General features: G+C 32.2%; 1 protein-coding gene across 1 annotated transcript in view; it reads right to left on the bottom strand.

The window, feature by feature from the left end:
• LOC143064827 (uncharacterized) overlaps positions 1 to 20,911 on the bottom strand; it is an 87,922-nt gene that overhangs the window by 24,963 nt on the left and 42,048 nt on the right. Inside the window, exon 4 of the mRNA XM_076237960.1 lies at positions 7,857 to 7,991. Coding sequence (XP_076094075.1) covers positions 7,857 to 7,991 — 135 coding nt within the window. The remainder of the gene's footprint in view (positions 1 to 7,856; positions 7,992 to 20,911) is intronic.

The following is a 20,911-nucleotide window of genomic DNA, read 5'->3' on the forward strand; positions in this document are numbered from 1 at the left end:
CCAACCTTCCTTTTGTGGTCATAAACCTTGTGTCAAAATTTCATAGATTTCTATTCACTTAAACTAAAGTTATATTGCGAAAACCAAGAAAATGCTTATTTGGGCCCTTTTTGGCCCCTAATTCCTAAAATGTTGGGACCAAAACTCCCAAAATCAATCCCAACCTTCCTTGTGTGGTCATAAACCTTGTGTTAAAATTTCATTGATTTCTATTCACTTTGACTAAAGTTAGAGTGCGAAAACTAAAAGTATTCGGACGACGACGCCAACGTGATAGCAATATACGACCAAAAAATTAAAATTGTTGCGGTCGTATAAAAATGGTTTATAAATATGATTTGATCAAATATTTAACCAGATGCTCCGCAGGGCGTAGCTTTATACGACCGCAGAGGTTGAACCCTGAACGGTTAGGGCAAGTATGGACACAACATTCAAGCTGGATTCAGCTCTAAATTTGGATTGTGATTAAATAGTTGACACAGCATAGGTTTCTGACACAGAATGAATGTGTTCTAATGAACTTAAAATTTTTGTTTCTCTTAGAGCAATTCACTATGCTGTTGAATATTAATCCTCTCAAAAAAATGTTTGAAGAAATTTTCTTTTTTATTTATGAAATTTCAAATGAGAAAAATTGAACCCAATTTTTTTAATCACATCCCCCTTTCCCTTATTCCAAAACTAATCTCAATTAAAATTTCTAATGGAGTTTGCAACAATAACTACTCATTTAAATACATCATAAAATATTAAGATGTAAAAAAACTGCTTGTTACCACTGAATGGTAAAGATTATTTTAATTTATCAGTTGGTAGTAAAAAGTGAATATACATTGTATATTGTATATAACAAAGATTTAAGTTGATTCTGGACAAAGAAAGATAACTCCAATTAAAAAAAAATCTTGCTATTGCACAATATTTTGCAATTAGATATTTCTTGCTTACTATTCTGGACAAAGAAAGATAACTCTAATTAAAAAAAATTTTGAAATTTCACAATATTGTGCAATTAGATATTTCTTGCCATTGCGCAATACTGTGCAATTGAAAAGACTTGCTATTGCACAATACTTAATATAATAATTTTAGATCCTGATTTGGACCAACTTGAAAACTGGGCCCATAATAAAAAATCTAAGTACATTTTTGGATTCAGCATATCAAAGAACTTCAAGATTTCAATTTTTGTTAAAATCAGACTAAGTTTAATTTTGGACCCTTTGGACCTTAATGTAGACCAATTTGAAAACGGGACCAAAAGTTAAGAATCTACATACACAGTCATGACAGTTAGATTCAGCATATCAAAGAACCCCAATTATTCAATTTTGATGAAATCAAACAAAAGTTTAATTTTGGACCCTTTGGGCCCCTTATTATGTTGGGACCAAAACTCCCAAAATCAAACCCAACCTTTCTTTTATGGTCATAAACCTTGTGTTTAAATTTCATAGATTTCTATTTACTTATACTAACGTTATGGTGCGAAAACCAAGAAAAATGCTTATTTGGGTCCCTTTTTGGCCCCTAATTCCTAAACTGTTGGGACCTAAACTCCCAAAATCAATACCAACCTTCCTTTTGTAGTCATTAACATTGTGTTTAAATTTCATTGATTTCTATTTACTTAAACTAATGTTATTGTGCGAAAACCAAGAATAATGCTTATTTGGGCCCTTTTTTGGCCCCTAATTCCTAAACTGTTGAGACCAAAACTCCCAAAATCAATCCCAACCGTTCTTTTGTGGTCATAAACCTTCTGTCAAGATTTCATAGATTTCTAATAACTTAAACTAAAGTTATAGTGCGAAAACCAAGAAAATGCTTATTTGGGCCCTTTTTGGCCCCTAATTCCTAAAATGTTGGGACCAAATTTCCCAAAATCAATACCAACCTTCCTTTTGTGGTCATAAACCTTGTGTTAAAATTTCATAGATTTCCATTCACTTTTACTAAAGTTAGAGTGCGAAAACTAAAAGTATTCGGACGACGACGACGACGACGACGACGACGACGACGACGACGACGACGACGACGACGACGCTGACGCCAACGTGATAGCAATATACGACGAAAATTTTTTCAAAATTTGCGGTCGTATAAAAAGGTCGTCAGAACAACGTACATTGTTTAAACTAGTGCGCATGTGCACAGTTGGGAAATTTAATTAAAAATCCTTGCTCTTCAAAAACAGGTTTATCAAAGATAGGTTCATTGGGGAAAACATTCACTTATTATATGATCTTATGCACTATCTGGAAGAGCATAATATGACTGGTTTACTGTTACTTGTTGATTTTGAGAAAGCATTTGATTCTGTTGAGTGGGATTTTCTAGTAAAAGCTCTAAAAAATCTATAGAGGAGACTTAAAAATGTTTTGATTCTTTTCACAGGGTCTCTGGGCTAAAAATAAAATTGAGAATGGAAATGGGGAATGTGTCAAAGAGACAACAACCCGACCAAAATAAAAAAACACAACAGCAGAAGGTCACCAACAGGTCTTCAATGTAGCGAGAAATTCCCAAACCCGGAGGCGTCCTTCAGCTGGCCCCTAAACAAATATATACTAGTTCAGTGATAATGAACGCCATACTAATTTCCAAATTGTACACAAGAAATTAAAATTTAAATAATACAAGACCATATACTTTGTCCTAATTATAATCTTCAATGGACAAATTCAAATTTCAAACTTTTAGGAATAGATTTTTCATTAGATTTACAAGCTATGTTAGATATAAATTTCACAAAGAAAATCAAGGAAATGTCATCAATACTTAAGGTGTCATACCACCAATTACTCCCTCAAATTTAGAACGTATGTGAAAGTAGGCCTACTCGGACAAAAAAAGTGCATTTGATGTCATTGTTCACCTAAACTAACTAACAAATTTGCAGAAATGAAAGTTTTGTTGAAAGAGAAATATATTAAGACCATTTTGATCCAAAATTTACCTGTCTATGAGTTTGCATTAAAAATTGAGGATTAATGCGCTCCATAGTATACTAATTTAAGATTTCCAGAAAACCAGGGGTTATTTTTAGTGGTACCTCCTTTCGGAAGCTCTCTGCTTTCTTATATGATTTTGAATGTATGTTGAAAATTGGCACGCAGAAAGGTGACACCTGTACAATTCAGGATATACCTAGTTTCTATGAAGTTAAACTTAAGGTAAAATATTTAGAAAGCTGTGAAAATTGCAATATTTGGTTGAACAGATAGGGACTTTTAATTGGTGGTATGACACCTTTAAGCAAAATGCGGTGAAACATCAAAATCAGAAAACAATAGTTTTTTTTTGTCTTAACTGATCATTTGAGATAATAGTAGCCACATTTCAATCTTTTTGGGGGTAAAATGTCACATATTGCAAATTTAGAGCCTAAATCTTGAGTTTGTCCTATTTTTAGCTTTTCCCATCCTGACAATATGCTTTTATATAAAAAATGTCCTAAATAATGTTATAAATGCACAGAAAGTTATTCTGTGGTGTTAAACATTGAAACATAAGTTGTTTACTACCCCCAAAAAAATTTCGTCATGCAGATTTAATGAAATTATTTGATTTTTACCCCTTATAGCATTGCGTCATACTATGTACTTGGCAGATAGCATAGCCTAATGTAAGCACTGCAGAAACTCACAAAAGCACCATTTATTATTCCAAATGAAATTTTTATATCTTAAATTTTATTAACTGATGTAAATAAACACCGTTAAATGACCATGACTGCACTTTTGATCAATTTGTAGTACTTTACTGACACCAGATGAAAAAAAGGGGGGTCAATATTCCTTGACACTTCAATACCTTGGATTTTTTACTAAATTCATTGCAAAAATTGTTGGAAGTCTTTAAAGAAGTAGAACAAACAATAAAAAATCAGCAAACAATGATCTTGATATTGAAAGTTTATGTTCCTGTAGCCCAAAATGAAATTTTCAAGTATTTTCTATCAAAGTCATACATTACAGTCAGTTTAAATTGAGCTGTGAAATTTTTATTATAAGTCGCATAATGCTCAGATAGGCTGTTTTAAACTACAAATTGACTAAGGATTAAGAATAAAGCAAAATAAAAGATTTCTAATCAACTTTTTTGTCTCTTTAGGTGTCATACCACCAATTACTCCCTCAAATTTAGAACGTATGTGAAAGTAGGCCTACTCGGACAAAAAAAAGTGCATTTGATGTCATTGTTCACCTAAACTAACTAACAAATTTGCAGAAATGAAAGTTTTGTTGAAAGAGAAATATATTAAGACCATTTTGAGCCAAAATTTACCTGTCTATGAGTTTGCATTAAAAATTGAGGATTAATGCGCTCCATAGTATACTAATTTAAGATTTCCAGAAAACCAGGGGTTATTTTTAGTGGTACCTCCTTTCGGAAGCTCTCTGCTTTCTTATATGATTTTGAATGTATGTTGAAAATTGGCACGCAGAAAGGTGACACCTGTACAATTCAGGATATACCTAGTTTCTATGAAGTTAAACTTAAGGTAAAATATTTAGAAAGCTGTGAAAATTGCAATATTTGGTTGAACAGATAGGGACTTTTAATTGGTGGTATGACACCTTAAGGCTTGGGAACACAGAAAACTTACATTACTAGGTAAAATTACTGTTATAAAGACTCTGGCATTACCAAAGATAATTCATTTGCTCACAGCTTTACCAAATCTATCCCCGATTAAAATTAAAGAGTTAGTTAAATACTCTCTTTTATAACTTTATTTGGAATGGGAAATTAGAACGTATAAAACTAAACTAATTGGGGATTTTATGCAGGGAGGTTTGAACATGGTGCATTTGTCATCTTTTAGTACAAAAAAATTAGCTGGGTTAGAAGACTTCTTTTGAATTTAGAGGGATCATGGCAGACATTATTACTGTCTGAATTAACTAAATTTGGTGGTGACAGAGTCTTTTCTTTACAAAAAGAAAAACTGCTAGAAATTCATGGCTATGTTAAGAATCCTTTTTGGAAAGATGTTTTACTTTGCTTACATCATAGATGTAATACCATGCAAAGCCTTATAAAATGATATATTATCGCTAGATATTTTAAATTTTGTGCCACTTTCAGATTACACTATTTATATGCAAAGGAAGGACTTTGGTGTACAGTATATAAAAGACCTTGTAAATGGTCAAAACAAAGACTTCTTTACATTTCAAAAGATAAGACATAAGATTCTTACAAATAATTTTCTGAAATATTACAGTCTAATCTCCAATATTCCAAATTTTATTAAATATCACATTAAAGAATACTGTGATTCTCAACAGATTGAAAATGTCAACATCTCTGATGCTTTTTGTACTCAGATTATTAATGATAAGAAACCTAAATGTGTGTATAAGAGTCTTATTGATCATATATTTCAACCTCCCCTTGAAAAATTTCAGAAATGGGAGCAGTTGATAGACTCAGAAATTGAAAATTGGCAAAAATATTTTATGCTACTAAGGAAGTCTTGCAAAGATACCTACTTAAAAAAGTTTTCAATACAAAATACTGCACCAAATAATTCCTACAAACTCTTTTTTGTACAAGATTAAGAAGAAAGATTCTAGTTTATGTACTTTTTGTAAACTTGATGACGAAACTATTGTACCTTTTTCTATGATTGTCCAATAACATATCCATTTTGGTCATCATTATTACAGCAAATAAGATTGTATAGCAGGGATTTTGTCATCAGTAAAAGCAGATATTCCTTTGTTTCTATTCAGAAAGCTTATTCATCAATCTTTTATTTATAGTAGCAAAAAATTATATATATACATGTAAGTTTAAGGAACTTACTCCTAATATTGTTGGTTTTAAAAATAGAATAAAACAATATCAGTCATATGAATGTTATATTGCAAAGAAAAATAATAATGTTGATGTATATGAAAAATTTTGGACCCCATTACAATATATATTTCCACTATAGAGTATGATATTAATCTGTCAGCAAATCTTTTGATTATATTTTGTTTAGACTTTGATGCATAAAATTATAAACAACAAGTGAAACTGCGAGCTACTGCTCACTGATGATACCCCCGCCGCAAGTGGATAATATTAATAGTGTAAAAATATGCAAGTGTTCGGTAAACAGGAAGTTGTCAAGTGATGAATCTGAAAACGCATCACACGGTATAGCTGACTTATATAAATCCTGAAACCAAATTTCAGAAATCCTTGTATTGTAGTTCCTGAGAAAAATGTGACGAAAATTTTCAACTTGGCTATCATGTGTAAAATCATACAAGTGTTCGGTAAACAGGAAGTTGTAGAGTGATCAATCTGAAAACGCATCACACAGTATAGCTGACTTAGATAAACCCTGAAACCAAATTTCAGAAATCCTTGTATTGTAGTTCCTGAGAAAAATGCGACGAAAAATATTCATGGGACGGACGGACTGACTGACGGACTGATGGAAGATCAGACAGAGGTAAAACATTATACCCCCATTTTAAAGCGGGGGTATTTTTAAACCGGGGTTATAATAACTATGTACATAAGTAAGTAATGTATGTGTGTATGTAAGTAAGAATTGTATGTGTGTATGAGAGACTGAGAGAAACTGAAAGTGAATGCAAGTGGTTCTCATTTCTTTTTTCTATTTACCTCTTTACATTGATATTTCCTGATATTTATTTTTCTATTCATAAATTTTTACCCTTTCCTTTTTTTTTCTTATTTCTTAATTACTTTCAGTGTGTTTTAAAGTTTATCTTAGTTATTTAACTTTATTTTATTTTTATTTTTTTTCTTGGGAGGGAGGAGGAGTTAAAATTTAATAAAATCATTTAAACATTTATTGCATTAAAAAAGGGAGGGAAGAGAGAAGAAAAAGAAAAAAGAAATGAAATTACTCTTGATTTATAATCTTTGTTTGATTCCTTAAAATCCAAAACTAAATAATATCTCATTTATGAAGATTTGCTTATATTTTGTTTGTTATATTAGACATTTATGTTGAACCATCTTTATATTTGTTAGCATTTAACTTACATGCATTTATACTGGTATAATATATATATAGTTAATGAATATTACTAACAACCACTAACTCCTGTATAAATAAATATCATTACTAATGTTAATGAGGCCGGGATAAAGTACCGGTAATCGATGTTTTAAACTAACAAGTGTAAAGATTTCAATAAATATATATAAATTAAAAAAAATAAAAAAATGCTAAAATTATCATTGATACATTTATCTAACGTCCATTTCCTGTATTTTCTTGAAGAAATAACGCGGAGAAGCTACTTAAACTCTAAGGTCTCACTAATTACCATAATTGCCTTTTGACTATTTTGTATTAAGGGATTAAAATGGAGATAATATATAAAATGTCTTGCTGGCTAAAAATTATTTTGGAAGCCCTACACTGAGCAATGAACTGTTAAAGTGAGGTCAAGGTCAAATACAACCTGCGAGACTGACATGTACTGTACATCATAAAATATTTCCATACACCAAATATAATTGACCTATTGCATATAGTATTAGAAAAAAAGACGAAACCTCAAAAACTTAACTTTGACCACGGAACCATGAAAGTGAGGTCAAGGTCAGATGACACCTGCCAGTTTGACATGTACACCTAATAGTCCTTCCATACACCAAATAAAAGAACCTTAGTGAGCGCGCTCACATAACTCGTCTCCGCAACAAAGCCTTAAAAGAAGTTAGCTAACTAGGCCACCGATGGATCACTATCCCAATGTCTAGTATTCTGCGATAAAAGTGGCTGGCTGGACAAAAATGACAGATGAATAAAAAGTTATCTAAAAGTTGGTAGCTACAATTTGTGCATAAAAAATAAAATGTATTATTACCTAAGCTTTTTCTAACTAATTCATGGACAGATGGAAGATCAGCAACATCTAAAAATTGCATCAGCTGCTTCACAGTAACAGATTCTTTACTACATAAAATGTCTAAAATTTCTTCTCCTGGTTTATCTTTTCTCTCTGAAAATAAAAATACTACATTTGTGTACTGGATGTTTCACTATACAATTTCATTCTACATTTAATCTCATAGCAATCTACTTTTAGCAGGATGTTGACCAGTAGATCATCATATTACTTAAAGTAATTGTAAGTAAAACTTTACCAAAGTCATTGAATCCTAAAATGTAGCTCACAATGATATACCATTGCCTTGATTCCTCCTTTTTCCCAAAATGCTAATTTAAATGTTCGAATTTGTAACAGAGAAATACAAAAATCATTCAGAAGCACAAATTTAATAGGAGATACAAAAGAACATTATAAAAGTCAAATTATGTAAAAGTATTGCAAAATTCTGTGAAGAGTTTCAATTTAATAAACAGTTTGGTTTCATAAAACAAATTGCAATTGGGTCAGAACTTTTATTGGATTGCAATAGATGGTGAGTAACACTTACAGTTAGGTCACAGTAAAGGTAGGTTCTTTTAACCTTGAAAATAGACGGGGAATCTGCTGTCTCACTTAAAATCAAAGTGCTTGTAAGCACTAAAGGGCAAAGATTGCTTTAATTTATCAGTGGGCAGTAACATTTCATTGTATAAAACATTGGTTGTAGTTGATTCAACTACAATTATGGACAAAGGAAGACTACTACAATTTTTCAGATTATTTTAACAATGACATCATTGATATTTTTATACAGATATATGATTCCTGCACCTTGCACAAAGTACATACACCATCATTTAATTTTGTAACATGAATATTTGAGCATATATATTTCATTGATAAATTTCCGGATTTTCATGGATAGGGTGTTTAGAATGATATGATCAATTCACTACATCTTGTGTAAGTAATAATGAACCTTGGAAGTTTAAGGGGGGTCTCATTGGGGGGTTCCGATCCTGTATCCCGCTTACTGTTTTGTCAGATTCCCGTATCCTACTTACACTATGTACGTAAGCAATTCTCATTTTTTTTGTCATTTCCCGGTCCCGCTAGACCTCATTTCCCGTTTTCACGACACAATAATTTGACGCTTACAAAAAATCAGCAATCCCGCTTCACGCTTAGACCCCAATGAGACCCACTTTAAGATATCAAGTCAGTAACATAGGGTTTTGATTGCATTTTACCCAAAGATCCATAAAGGTTTGACAAAGTTGTTATTGGTTTTAAAAAACACTTAAACCTTACACTTCATCCTAGATAATTCTAAAAAAATATATATGTGCATTTATCAGTAAAATTCAGAAAATAAAAGAAATTATTTTAAAAATTTTGTTCCTATTATTGTCTTTTTTAAATTTTGGTCATAAAAAAGCTTCTGTCTGATTACATAATATTCCATTACGGTTTTGCAAATTTATTGATGATTAAAAAAAACTTTTAACTACAGACTGAACTTATATCTGGATGCTGTCATAGGCTTGACAAAGACGACAGACTACATGATTGAAGAACAACAGTATAAATGTAACCTCTATAACTTTTGTCAAAGTTTTGACCACTAATTGGTCTCAAAAGATTAAATGGTAGAGCTTTTATCATGTAATTAACATTACTAATTTAAAAAAGTAAAGTTTTTAATTGTTTGTGACTTTAAAAATGTTTTGATAGATCATGCAATCACTCTTAATATTTTCATCTTTTAATAGACTAAGATGAAGATTAAATAAAGTAAGTAAGTAGGTAAGTAAGTAAGCAAGTAGATTATTTATTATAGTGACTTGTGTAATCACATTAGTGTTTCAATTAACATAGTTTAACATAATATATATGTTCCTGATCGTATGAGTATTTGGACCATACGTGTACGGTCTGGACCGTATGCATACTTTTTCAAAATACTCATACGGTCGGACCGTACGCGTACGGTCTGAAAAAAGTTGGTCAAGTTTATTAGATACAAATGCATATAGCAGATCAACATAACTTAACTATCAAATTAATATAAACAAGAGGCTGTCACAACGACAGCAAACCGGATTTATTAATATTTATTTGTGTCCTGGCAATATCACAAGAACTATTACTGATGAATGGTGAAATTGAAAATCGTCAATATCAAATTTGACCTCCATTTTGTCATCAGTATCAACATATTAAAATTTGAAAAGCTTAGATTGAATGGTTCATGAGTAAATGCAACAACGTGAATGGAAACGCCATTTTACAATCTTTCAAGAACCATAACTCCTGAACGGTAAAAGTCAAAATCGTCATTATTAAACTTGACCTCTATTTTGCCATCAGTAACAACATATAAAAATTTCAAAAGCTTTGGTTGAATGGTTCATGAGAAAATGGACGGACACGACTGGAAACACCATTTTTCAATCTTTCAAGAACCATAACTCCTGAACAGTAAAAGTCAAAAACGTCTTTATTGAACTTGACCTCTATTTTGTCATCAGTAACAACATATTAAAATTTGGGAAGCTTTGGTAGAACAGTTCATGCGTAAATGCACGGACACGACTGGAAACTCCATTTTTCAATCTTTCAAGAACCATAACTCCTGAACGGTAAGAGTCAAAATCGTCATTATTAAAATTGACCTCCATTTTGTCATCAGTAACAACATATTAAAATTTGGGAAGCTTTGGTAGAACGGTTCATGCGTTAATGCACGGACACGACTGGAAACTTCATTTTTCAATCTTTCAAGAACCATAACTCCTGAACAGTAAAAGTCAAAATCGCAATTATTGAACTTGACCTTCATTTAGTTGTCAGTAACAACATATTAAAATTTTAAAAGCTTTGGTTGAACGGTTCATGAGTAAATGCACGGACAACATTTGATTGCCGCCCGCCCGCCCGCCCGCCCGCCCGACTGCCCGACCGCCCGCCCGCCGTACATCGCCAAATCAATAACCGACACTTTTGTCACAAAAATCCGGTTAAAAAGTTCAATTGTAATTGAAAAACTTTATATTTTAACTTTTTTTTAAATTCACGCTTATTAAATCTGTTAATCTCTTGTATTAAGCATGTCGATCAGTAGTACATTAATTGAACTATGATCACTGAAATTGAAGATATCGGAAGTAAACATAATGTGGGAGGACATTTGTTTTATAATATTTAGCAACTTTACCAAAAAATGGAATTGCAAAGGAACATACATGAAATAAAAAATATTACGTTATTTGAATTTTGTCACCTTGGGCGAGAGTACCAAAATAGCATTCACATATACAATTAAACAAATACTTAATTTCAATTGTTCGTTTGTTCATTTTATCTATCTAATTGTAATAAATTATCAATAACCATTTGTAAAACTAAAAATGATAAACGCTTGTTTCAATTTAACCCATATGATCAAATAACATGTATGGTCAGCTCGTACAGGACCGTACAGGTATACGTATACGACCCGTACCGTACGTGTATGGTTCATTTACTCATATGGTCTGGAACATATTCATATACACCCGACCCACTGGGTCTATAAGTCACCTAAATATTAAATATTAAAGTTCATATCTGATTTGTGTCACGAATTTGATAGTAAGTCTCAATAATCAATTTATCTAGTCAGAAAATATAATAATTACAATTACAATTGCTGTTTTTGGTACAAAAAATACAAATGCATTCCTCTCGTTGTTTGCCAATGTACCTTCCAGTCTCTATTCTTATTCATATTTCGCCTTCGGTCTCAAGTAATAAATTAGCTTAACTTCTCTATGAGGGGTGAAGCTTACATGTAATATCTCTGTTTAAAGAAACAAACTATAACCACCAGACCATAGCTGGCCAGTGACCTTGACCCTAGTATATAAGCACCTGTTCCATAATAACTTGTCATTATTTTTCTAGAGGGTGTGAAGTGAACACTTCACTTGAATTCTTTTTAGTTATTTTATTTTTATCTAAGATTTAGGGGAAAGTTACTAAAGTTACATTTAACTTGTCTACGATGTACGACAAGTTCTAATGTTATTTTGTTAATTAGAAATAATAATTCCTCAATTGTCTACGATGTATGACAAGTGTTGATGGAAATGAATTTAAAAAATTCTTGTCTACGATGTATGACAAGTGTCGATGGAAATTAATTAAAATTTTTATTGTCTACAATGTATGACAATTTTATATATTCATTAATAAGTATTTGCATTAGTACGATGTACAGCACATTTGCTCCTGTTTCTTAAACAGGTAGATATTTAAAAGTATTTCTATTCACCTGAAGATTGTGAGTACTCTTCAGAATTTACACGTGTTTTACCTGCACAGGTACACATTATTTTATTACAATGGCTGAATTTGATTATGCAAATGTATTGCTTTTGCAAGATGTTTAGAATTATGTTTACACTTACAAGGGTGATGGCTATGATTTTCATCACCTCTGAGTTGTTTTAGAAATTAAAGATGATAAATTTAATAGGAAAACGAGGTATTTTGAATAAATCCTCTTCTTAAACAGTTATAAAACCTAGTAGTTTTATAAAAGATCATAATGGCATTGCAATTGGAAATAATTGACAAAGCAACAGAACGAGTCAAAAGTAAGTTTTTAAAATCTAGTGCTACTTGTATAGCTTCAAAATCTCCTTCATTTGTGAATTTTTCTCAAGATAGTGCTGTTGAGATTTAAGATAGGCATGTACAATACATATTGATGCATTGACTCATTATTATTAATGTAGTAAAGAACATGTATGAATCATGAGGTTTGAGACAGTTTCTCTGCCTTCAACTCAAGCAGAGTTTGTAGAGAAACCTGCTGCTTTATTCGAATTTTGCCATTAGAGGCTTACTTTTATGAAGATTTAGTTCTAATTTTGATCTGAACTACTGTAATGATACTGTTCATGTACCTCCTTTTGGAGTTTGTGCCATGGCTGATGATAGTCCAGCCGGAACTGAATTTTGATACGTCTTTTGATCCTGCATTAAGGTTTTCAGAAGCCTTTAAGGCTTCTCTTAGTGAGATTAATGGTCCATTATCTCATCCTGTTTGTTGAACAGTTTAATCATGATTTTGCTTGGAAAATCCCAAAATTGTTTAAAAAGGCAGAAAACTGTGTCTAAGTTTTCTTCTGGACTTTCTGTGACTGTTCATAATACTACCATGTCAGTAAATATCAAATCAGGAAAATATCAAGTTCACAGAGGAGTAATACTATCACCCTGAGAACTGTGAGAATCCTAGTGTGTCTAGGATAAATAACAAGATTGAAATGGCACTGCCTAGACAGGCCCACTATGTGGTTTCAAAGATGCAGGAAACCCAGAGATACTTTATTAAGGGGTTGATCATCACCCCTTTTGTTGAGGATTTTATTGTAAAATTCTATTTGTTTGTTTGACCATGGGTTTCTATTTAAACGCATAGGAGATGCTCAGAAATATCTAGATGATAAAACTTATTTGTAATTCTGATGTGATAGTTGATTTATTACGTTTTTAGTTATGATTGCATGAAGCAAACTTGGTGATTATACAAAGATTCTAAAGCAAATTCTAGATTCCTTGGAAGAGGTTCCAGGTCTAGCAATTATTTTACTCCCAGCTGTTATGGGAAAGGCAATATCAGTCTTTTAACTGTGGAGGCTCTGTTGGTCAACAGGGCGTATACTAGTAGGCAATTCCCTTCATTGAGAGGGAGAGGTTCCAAAAAGGGAACAGAGAATCTCAAAGAGGTCACATTTCTCAACCAGTTGCTATATACAGTAGATAACTTAAATACTATGATTTGGAAAATGTTACCAATGATCTATTGATATTAGATTTAATAAGAAATGGTTATAAAATTATTTTTAGTGATGTACCACATATTTGAATATAATACATTTCACCTTTCATAAGGATGAAATAATTTCAGAAGTCCAAAAATTGATAGCTAAGGGAGCTATTTAAGAGGTTGATCGATCATTGGAAAATCAGTTTATTTCCTATATTTTCTTAGTTTCTAAGAAAGATGGGTCTTCAAGGCCTGTTACCTATTTGAATAATTCAAACAAACTTAGCTTGTGGCTAATCAGCATTTGGAGCAGGACCATTTATCTTTTGTTTAGATGTAATTCTTAGGGATGGTTATCTATATATATAGAGAGAGAGAGCTAACATCTATAGATCTCACAGATGCATATTTAAGTATCATTTATGATTATATCACAATTTCCTGATTCATGTGGAAAGGACATTGATATGATATTTATGTTCGTTGTTTTGGATTGGCTTCTGCATCAAGAGTTTTTACTAAGGTTTTAAAACCTGTCTATGTATTTTTATGAAATAATGTCACTTGAAGTATATACATGCTATAGTTTATACATTGATGATTCTTTTAGTATGGATCAGAATTTAGATGGTTGTATTATGAATACAGAAGAAGTGGTGCAAATGCTTGATAAGCTGTGCTTCAGAATAAATTTTGAGAAGTTGGTACTCATTCCTTGCATTGGAATCACATTGTTTTCCTTTGTCTCATTATTGATACTGAGCTATTTAAGTTTTTTATGACAGATGAGAAATGGTAAAATTATCTCCCTTGGGAAATTCTTCTTAAATAGAATTGTGTAACTGTATTATAGATGATTTGCATCATATATTGGTCTTGTGGCACATGCTTTTAATGCAGTATCTGTGGGAATGTTGCAGAAACATGGCGAGAAATATTGTTGAAACACTGTATAGTTGTTACAGTGTTTATTATCATCAATCTATAGGTGAAATTTTTAACAATTTAAATCAGAAATTAAGAATTGATTTTTAGACCCATCCAAATAAGTTTTTGGATTGGACCAGATGCCTCATTAGAAGGATTTGGGATCCAAATTTGAAGAAAATTTTTCTGTTGGTAGATGGAGCTTCTTTAAGAACATGCGCTCATTTCATATAGATTTCTTAGAATTGTTGGCTATATTTTTCTTTTGGAGAGAAATTTTTAGCACAGAGAGTTATACAATCAGAAAATACAATTTCAGTAGCATTTATTATGCAATAGGAGGTATAACCTCTTTGTCACTTTTAAAACATGTTTACTACAAATATTTCATTATTTGGGCTTGGTGTTCAAGAAAGAACATTTTTATCACAACTCTTTATATTCCTGGTAAGAAAATTTTGATGCTTATCATATGTCTAAAAAATTTACAGATTCAACAGGATGGCAATTGAAAGAAGATATATTTGTTTTGTTGTTATCACGTTTTCATTTTCAAATCTGTAGATATTTGATTCGTTGTCTTTTGACCAACAAGCTCCTTTCAGAGATGTTTGTACTTTTCATGGTCAGATTTAAGACCATATACTTTCCAATCTTTTTCATTGTTGGGGATAATTATAAAGAAAATTATTAGTGATAAAGTTCAGAAGGCTCTTTTGATTATTCCTTTTGGTCTGCTCAGAGTTGGTTTTCTTTGCTAAGACCAATTTTAATTTATTTGACAGTTAAAAGTTCTGCTAAACATAAAAGTTAGTAACAATGTTACATACTGAAAAATGCCTTTCCGTTAGGAAGAGATTTGATTTAACTGTGTATTGTAAAAAATATAAGTGAACCAACACCTGAAGGGTTGATTGTGCGGTAGGGTAAAAACGTGTGTATTATATTTAGAAATCACTTTAATATAAACAGGAGATTTCAAAATCATTTGTAAAATATATTTACACTTCATCTTGGAGATCATGCATCTATGATCAAGCATTATCAATATTTTTTGAGAAATTTCATTATTTGGTGTGTTCAAAGAGAACCAATTCCTTATCACCATCTAAAAAGGATGTTATTGATTATTGAAATTTTTTGTAAAACACAAGCTTTTCATATTCAGCATGTTTAATGTGAATTTTACTTGTTTTATGTTGAAACAGACTTGATCCTTTAAGAAGTAGATGTTACTTAATTTTTTTGTTTACTACATGCATATGTGAAAGGTTGCTTAAGCCTGAATCTGCAATTGAAGAGTAAGATACTCGTTCACTGTGGAGATGAATTTAGTGCTATCTTTTTAAGTTCTTTATATTCATTAGAGGATTTTACATTGAAGACTGTCTTTTATACTTGTGTCTTTATTTGCCTTGACTACAACTGCCAAAGTACAATCTTTATCAGCTGTAGATTTACATTCTATGTCTTTCATTCAGAGACATGGCACTTCATTTTTTCATATATATACATGAGTTTTTGAAAAATACTAGATCTGTTAGTTAGTCTACCTAATGAGGTGATCAAGGGTTTTGATAAACCAAAACTTTGTGTTGTTAAGACAATGATTTATCATGTTTTGTGTACAAAATATGTGAGAGAATTCATCTAAGTCTTTTCGTAAAGTTTAGATAGTTAGAGATAGTTCTAATTTTAGCCGAGGTTTTAAGGATTACTCATTTAGAGGAACCTCTTCATAAGTGCATTTAGCTTCAGGATGTTCTATTAAAGACATTATGGCAACAGCTTAGTCTGGACATATGATAACACTTTTTATAAGTTCTATAAAAGGGAAAGTGAATAATATCAGTACTAAAACACTTTTCTTCAGTTGTAGTTACTGGATGATCTTGTGATTTCTATGCTTTATTAAATGTTGGCATTTATAAAAATTGTTTTTAGTTTGTGTCTACACTTTAAACAAGCTAATTTATTACTTGAGACCGAAGGCGAAATATGAATAAGAATGTTCCTTCATCCAAGCATATCTTGGATGTGCAGGATGAAGGTCATTCTTAGAATATGAGCCTGAGGCTCGAAAGTAATTAATTCCCACCCTAGGGATTTTCAGTTAGACCCACCCTTTTTCCAATGGGTTTTATATTTGGTCGACACAAACTTGCTTTAAATTATGACAAGTTATTATGGAACAGGTGCTTATATACTAGGGTCAAGGTCACTGGCCAGCTATGGTCTGGTGGTTATAGTTTGTTTCTTTAAACAGAGATATTACATGTAAGCTTCACCCCTCATAGAGAAGTTAAGCTAATTTATTACTTTCGAGCCTCAGGCTCATATTCTAAGAATGACCTTCATCCTGCACATCCAAGATATGCTTGGATGAAGGAACATTCTTAGCGGTAAAATTCCACACCGTTGTGGTTTGCTGAGATACAACTAAACGTATGATTCTTGTTCAACAATTGTTTTCAGTTTAAAGTATGTTCTACTACTAATAACGACATATCAATGATTTCCTTAAGTTCAAAATGGCTGACTAAATCTAGTTTAATAAGGATGTCTTTAAAATCAAAGCACTAATTGTTTCGGTATCCCTCATAATCAAATTCGAAAGCAAGTTTTGTAATCCACTTATCGTCGAACGATATAAGTCTATTCCAAAGACGGGCCAAGTAAATGTAATGTCGGTAGTGACAAGGTAGCCATCCGATATCGCCATAAATCGCCAACAAGGGTGCAAAGCGATGTACTCCTAAGAAATAAAGTATAGCTCTTTTAAATATTCTCCAAAGCTTGGAACTTAAGGTATCCCAAAATTCCTGATCCATAGTCTAATATAGGCACTACACAGGCATAAAACAATTTTTAGTATGATTTAACTCCAAACTCTTTAACATGATGAATACTTGATATCATTTTCCCAAATGCTGGTCCTGATCCCTTTGATAATGCTTCAGTGTGCGTTGAGAAGCTTCCATTATAAGTAAACACGACTCCTAAATACTTGTACTCATTAACAGTTTCAAGTTTATTTCGACCAACACTGAATTCAAAGTCTGTAGGTTTAGCTCTAGATTTTCTAAAATGGACGCATTTCGATTTACTTGTGTTTAACAAAACTCTCCATCGTTTGCACCAGTCCTGAAGTTTGTCTAACAGTTGCTGTAAGTCCTTTTCATTTTTTGCCAAAAGTGCAATATCATCAGCATAAAGCAATATAGAGAGATTGCTGTCTTTTAATCCAATTTCAAAATTCATATCGTTTAACTCGGGAGCGTAGCTATAATCCGACACCCCGAAATTCTGACAGTCCAGTAGTCCGACAGTCCGATAGTCTGACAGTCCAATAGTCCGACAGTCCGTTAATCCGACAATCCGATGTTCTGACACGAGCTGTGCTGCTGCAAAGGATGATTGTCTTCTTAAAAGCGTATTAGCCGAGCAGTGTTTAAAATTTTAAAAGTGGAATGCATCGAAATGGGATATACATCTGTAAATCAAATCCCTTCTTGACCCCCTTCTTGTTTGAACAATTAATATAAGATTCCTTACATCATCATGTCGATGTTGATAACGAGAATGTCTGTTTACATACATTTTGTACATGCGCAACCGCATACATGTAACCAGGAGCACATATATTGTTAAATATACTGTTCAAAGATTAACGTATAAACTGGTTGAATGTGATATATCACAAGTATTAGATGTATGCTTTTATATCTGAGGGGTTTCGCCCCGAAGATATGAAACGATTACTTCGGATAAAAATAACATAAAAGTATCGATACTTTTTTTTTTATCTTTTCTTTTGTTTTCTAAAACGAGCAATTAGTTTTGATAAACTAGGAATAGTGTCATTATCTCAAATTTCAGTCAAGATGCAAAACCACTTTCAGAACGGTTTCATAGTTAATGATTTGGAGTGAAATCTTAACTTAAATTGCGTCTATTTATAATACCTTATCATTGCTCTAGCTTGTATGGCAATATAAACCGTTGTACTATCTAGTATTTTTTTGGTTTACTGATTGCCAAAACCTGAACTCTTTCGTGATAAAGGATAACACTTATATGTAAATTATTATAAGGACCTGAGCATCCCTAGTCATAGAATCATCACGACATGACACCAATTATGTGAAAAAGATTGGAATGAAGATAGGCAATGACATGAAGACAGTACGCAGAACTAGAGGCTCTAAAGAGCCTGTGTCGCTCACCTTGGTCTATGTGAATATTAAACAATGGACACAGATGGATTCATGACAAAATTGTGTTTTGGTGATGGTGATGTGTTTGTAGATCTTACTTTACTAAACATTCTTGCTGCTTACAATTATCTCTATCTATAACAGTACTTTCTGTGGAAAATGTTATTGAAAATCTTCAAATTTTAAGAAAAATTGTTAAAAATTGACTATGAAGGGCAATAACTCCTTAGGGGGTTGAATTGACTATTTTGGTCATAGTGACTTGTTTTTAGTTCTTACTTTGCTGTACATTATTGCTATTTACAGTTTATCTCTATCTATAATAATATTCAAGATAACAAAAAAAACAGCAAAATTTCCTCAAAATTACCAATTCAGGGGCAGCAACCTAACAACCCATTATCCGATTCATCTGAAAATTCCAGGGCAGATAGATCGTGACCTGATCAACAATTTTACTTCCTGTCAGATTTGCTCTTAATGCTTTGGTTTTTGAGTTATAAGCCAAAAACTGCATTTTACCCCCATGTTCTATTTTTAGCCATGGCGGCCATCTTGGTTTGTTGGCCGAGTTACCGGACACATTCTTTTAACTAGATACCCCAATTATGGCTAAGTTTGGTTAAATTTGGCCCAGTAGTTTCAGAGGAGAAGATTTTTCTAAAAGATTACTAAGAGTTACGAAAAATGGTTAAAAATTGACTATAAAGGGCAATAACTCCTAAAGTGGTCAACTGACCATTTTGGTCATGTTGACTTATTTGTAGATCTTACTTTGCTGAACATTATTGCTGTTAACAGTTTATCTCTATCTATAATCAAAGCCTTAAAGGCTGTAAAAGCAATTGCTGTCATGTTAATGTTTGGGGACTTTTATTTTTCATCCACATATATATAATAATTAAACCTGACATGAGTGTTGTCTAGTTAGAAGTAAGAAGGTTTTAACTTTATATAAATAAAAGACTTTAGCAGAAAGTCATTTTTAATATGTTTTATATTTCACAAGGAGACAACACGTTTACCAGGCTAAAGTTGGGGTCAAATATACATGTGCTGAAACATATAACTCAAAAAGAAATCATCATGGATTATCCCCTGGTAGTGTTTGTAACTGGGCAATAATTTCCTTTATTGATTTAATTTTAACAATTTTCATTATTAATTTATATTTAACCATTAACACAAATGATTAAGTTAAAACATTTCAACTTTCCAGACGCAAATGTTAAAAACGGGAAAGAAATAAAATATCTTACAAGACATAAACATGTAAAGAATAAATATATATTTCAGCTTAATAAAAATATTTTCATAATGGTACTTTGTCATCATTTTTAAAACTAAGTTCCAAACATTATTGCTCAGTTGATATACATGTATGTCCTTCTGATGCGGTACGAGCACAGGCACTTGTTTCTATCCAAAATAGTTTTATATGGATAGCCGACCTTCCTATGAATAGAAACAAGTGCATGTGGGTACGAGATAACTATAATTCTCATGCAATCCCGAAAAGTGGGGGGGGGGGGGGGGGGTCATCACAGACAAACATGACATTAAATCGTTATCACTGATGTGTTGTTTAGGGCCAGTTGAAGGACGCCTCCGGGTGCGGGAATTTTTCGCTGCATTGAAGACCTGTTGGTGACCTGCTGTTGTATGTTTTTCTATCGTCGGGTTGTTGTCTCTGTGACACATTCCCCATTTCCATTCTCAATTGTATTCTACGAACAAGAACAAACAGCTCTACGTTGCTTTGACATTTATCAATTTTCAGGAAACATTGCGAAAAATGATCTTCAATATTTCGAAAACATGTGAAATAAAATTGCTAACACGGTGGACCGTCGAGTGTCAACAAACGTAGTAGACTTGTTCACTGAAAAGACGAGGATAATGGTTTCATCTGACATTTGTTATGCATTCCCAGTTTTGATCATGATATTTAAAAAGACGTACTTTTTTTTCAATCTATGTAACTATAAAATTCCAAATTGAAATATCTCTTCATCTGGACCGACTTGGCATCTACTACGTTTGGACGGGTCCATTTCATTAGTAAGGTGATCGATAAATATTACGGA

The sequence above is a fragment of the Mytilus galloprovincialis genome, chromosome 2 (assembly GCF_965363235.1).
Source record: "Mytilus galloprovincialis chromosome 2, xbMytGall1.hap1.1, whole genome shotgun sequence".
NCBI classification, from domain to species: Eukaryota; Metazoa; Mollusca; class Bivalvia; order Mytilida; family Mytilidae; genus Mytilus; species Mytilus galloprovincialis.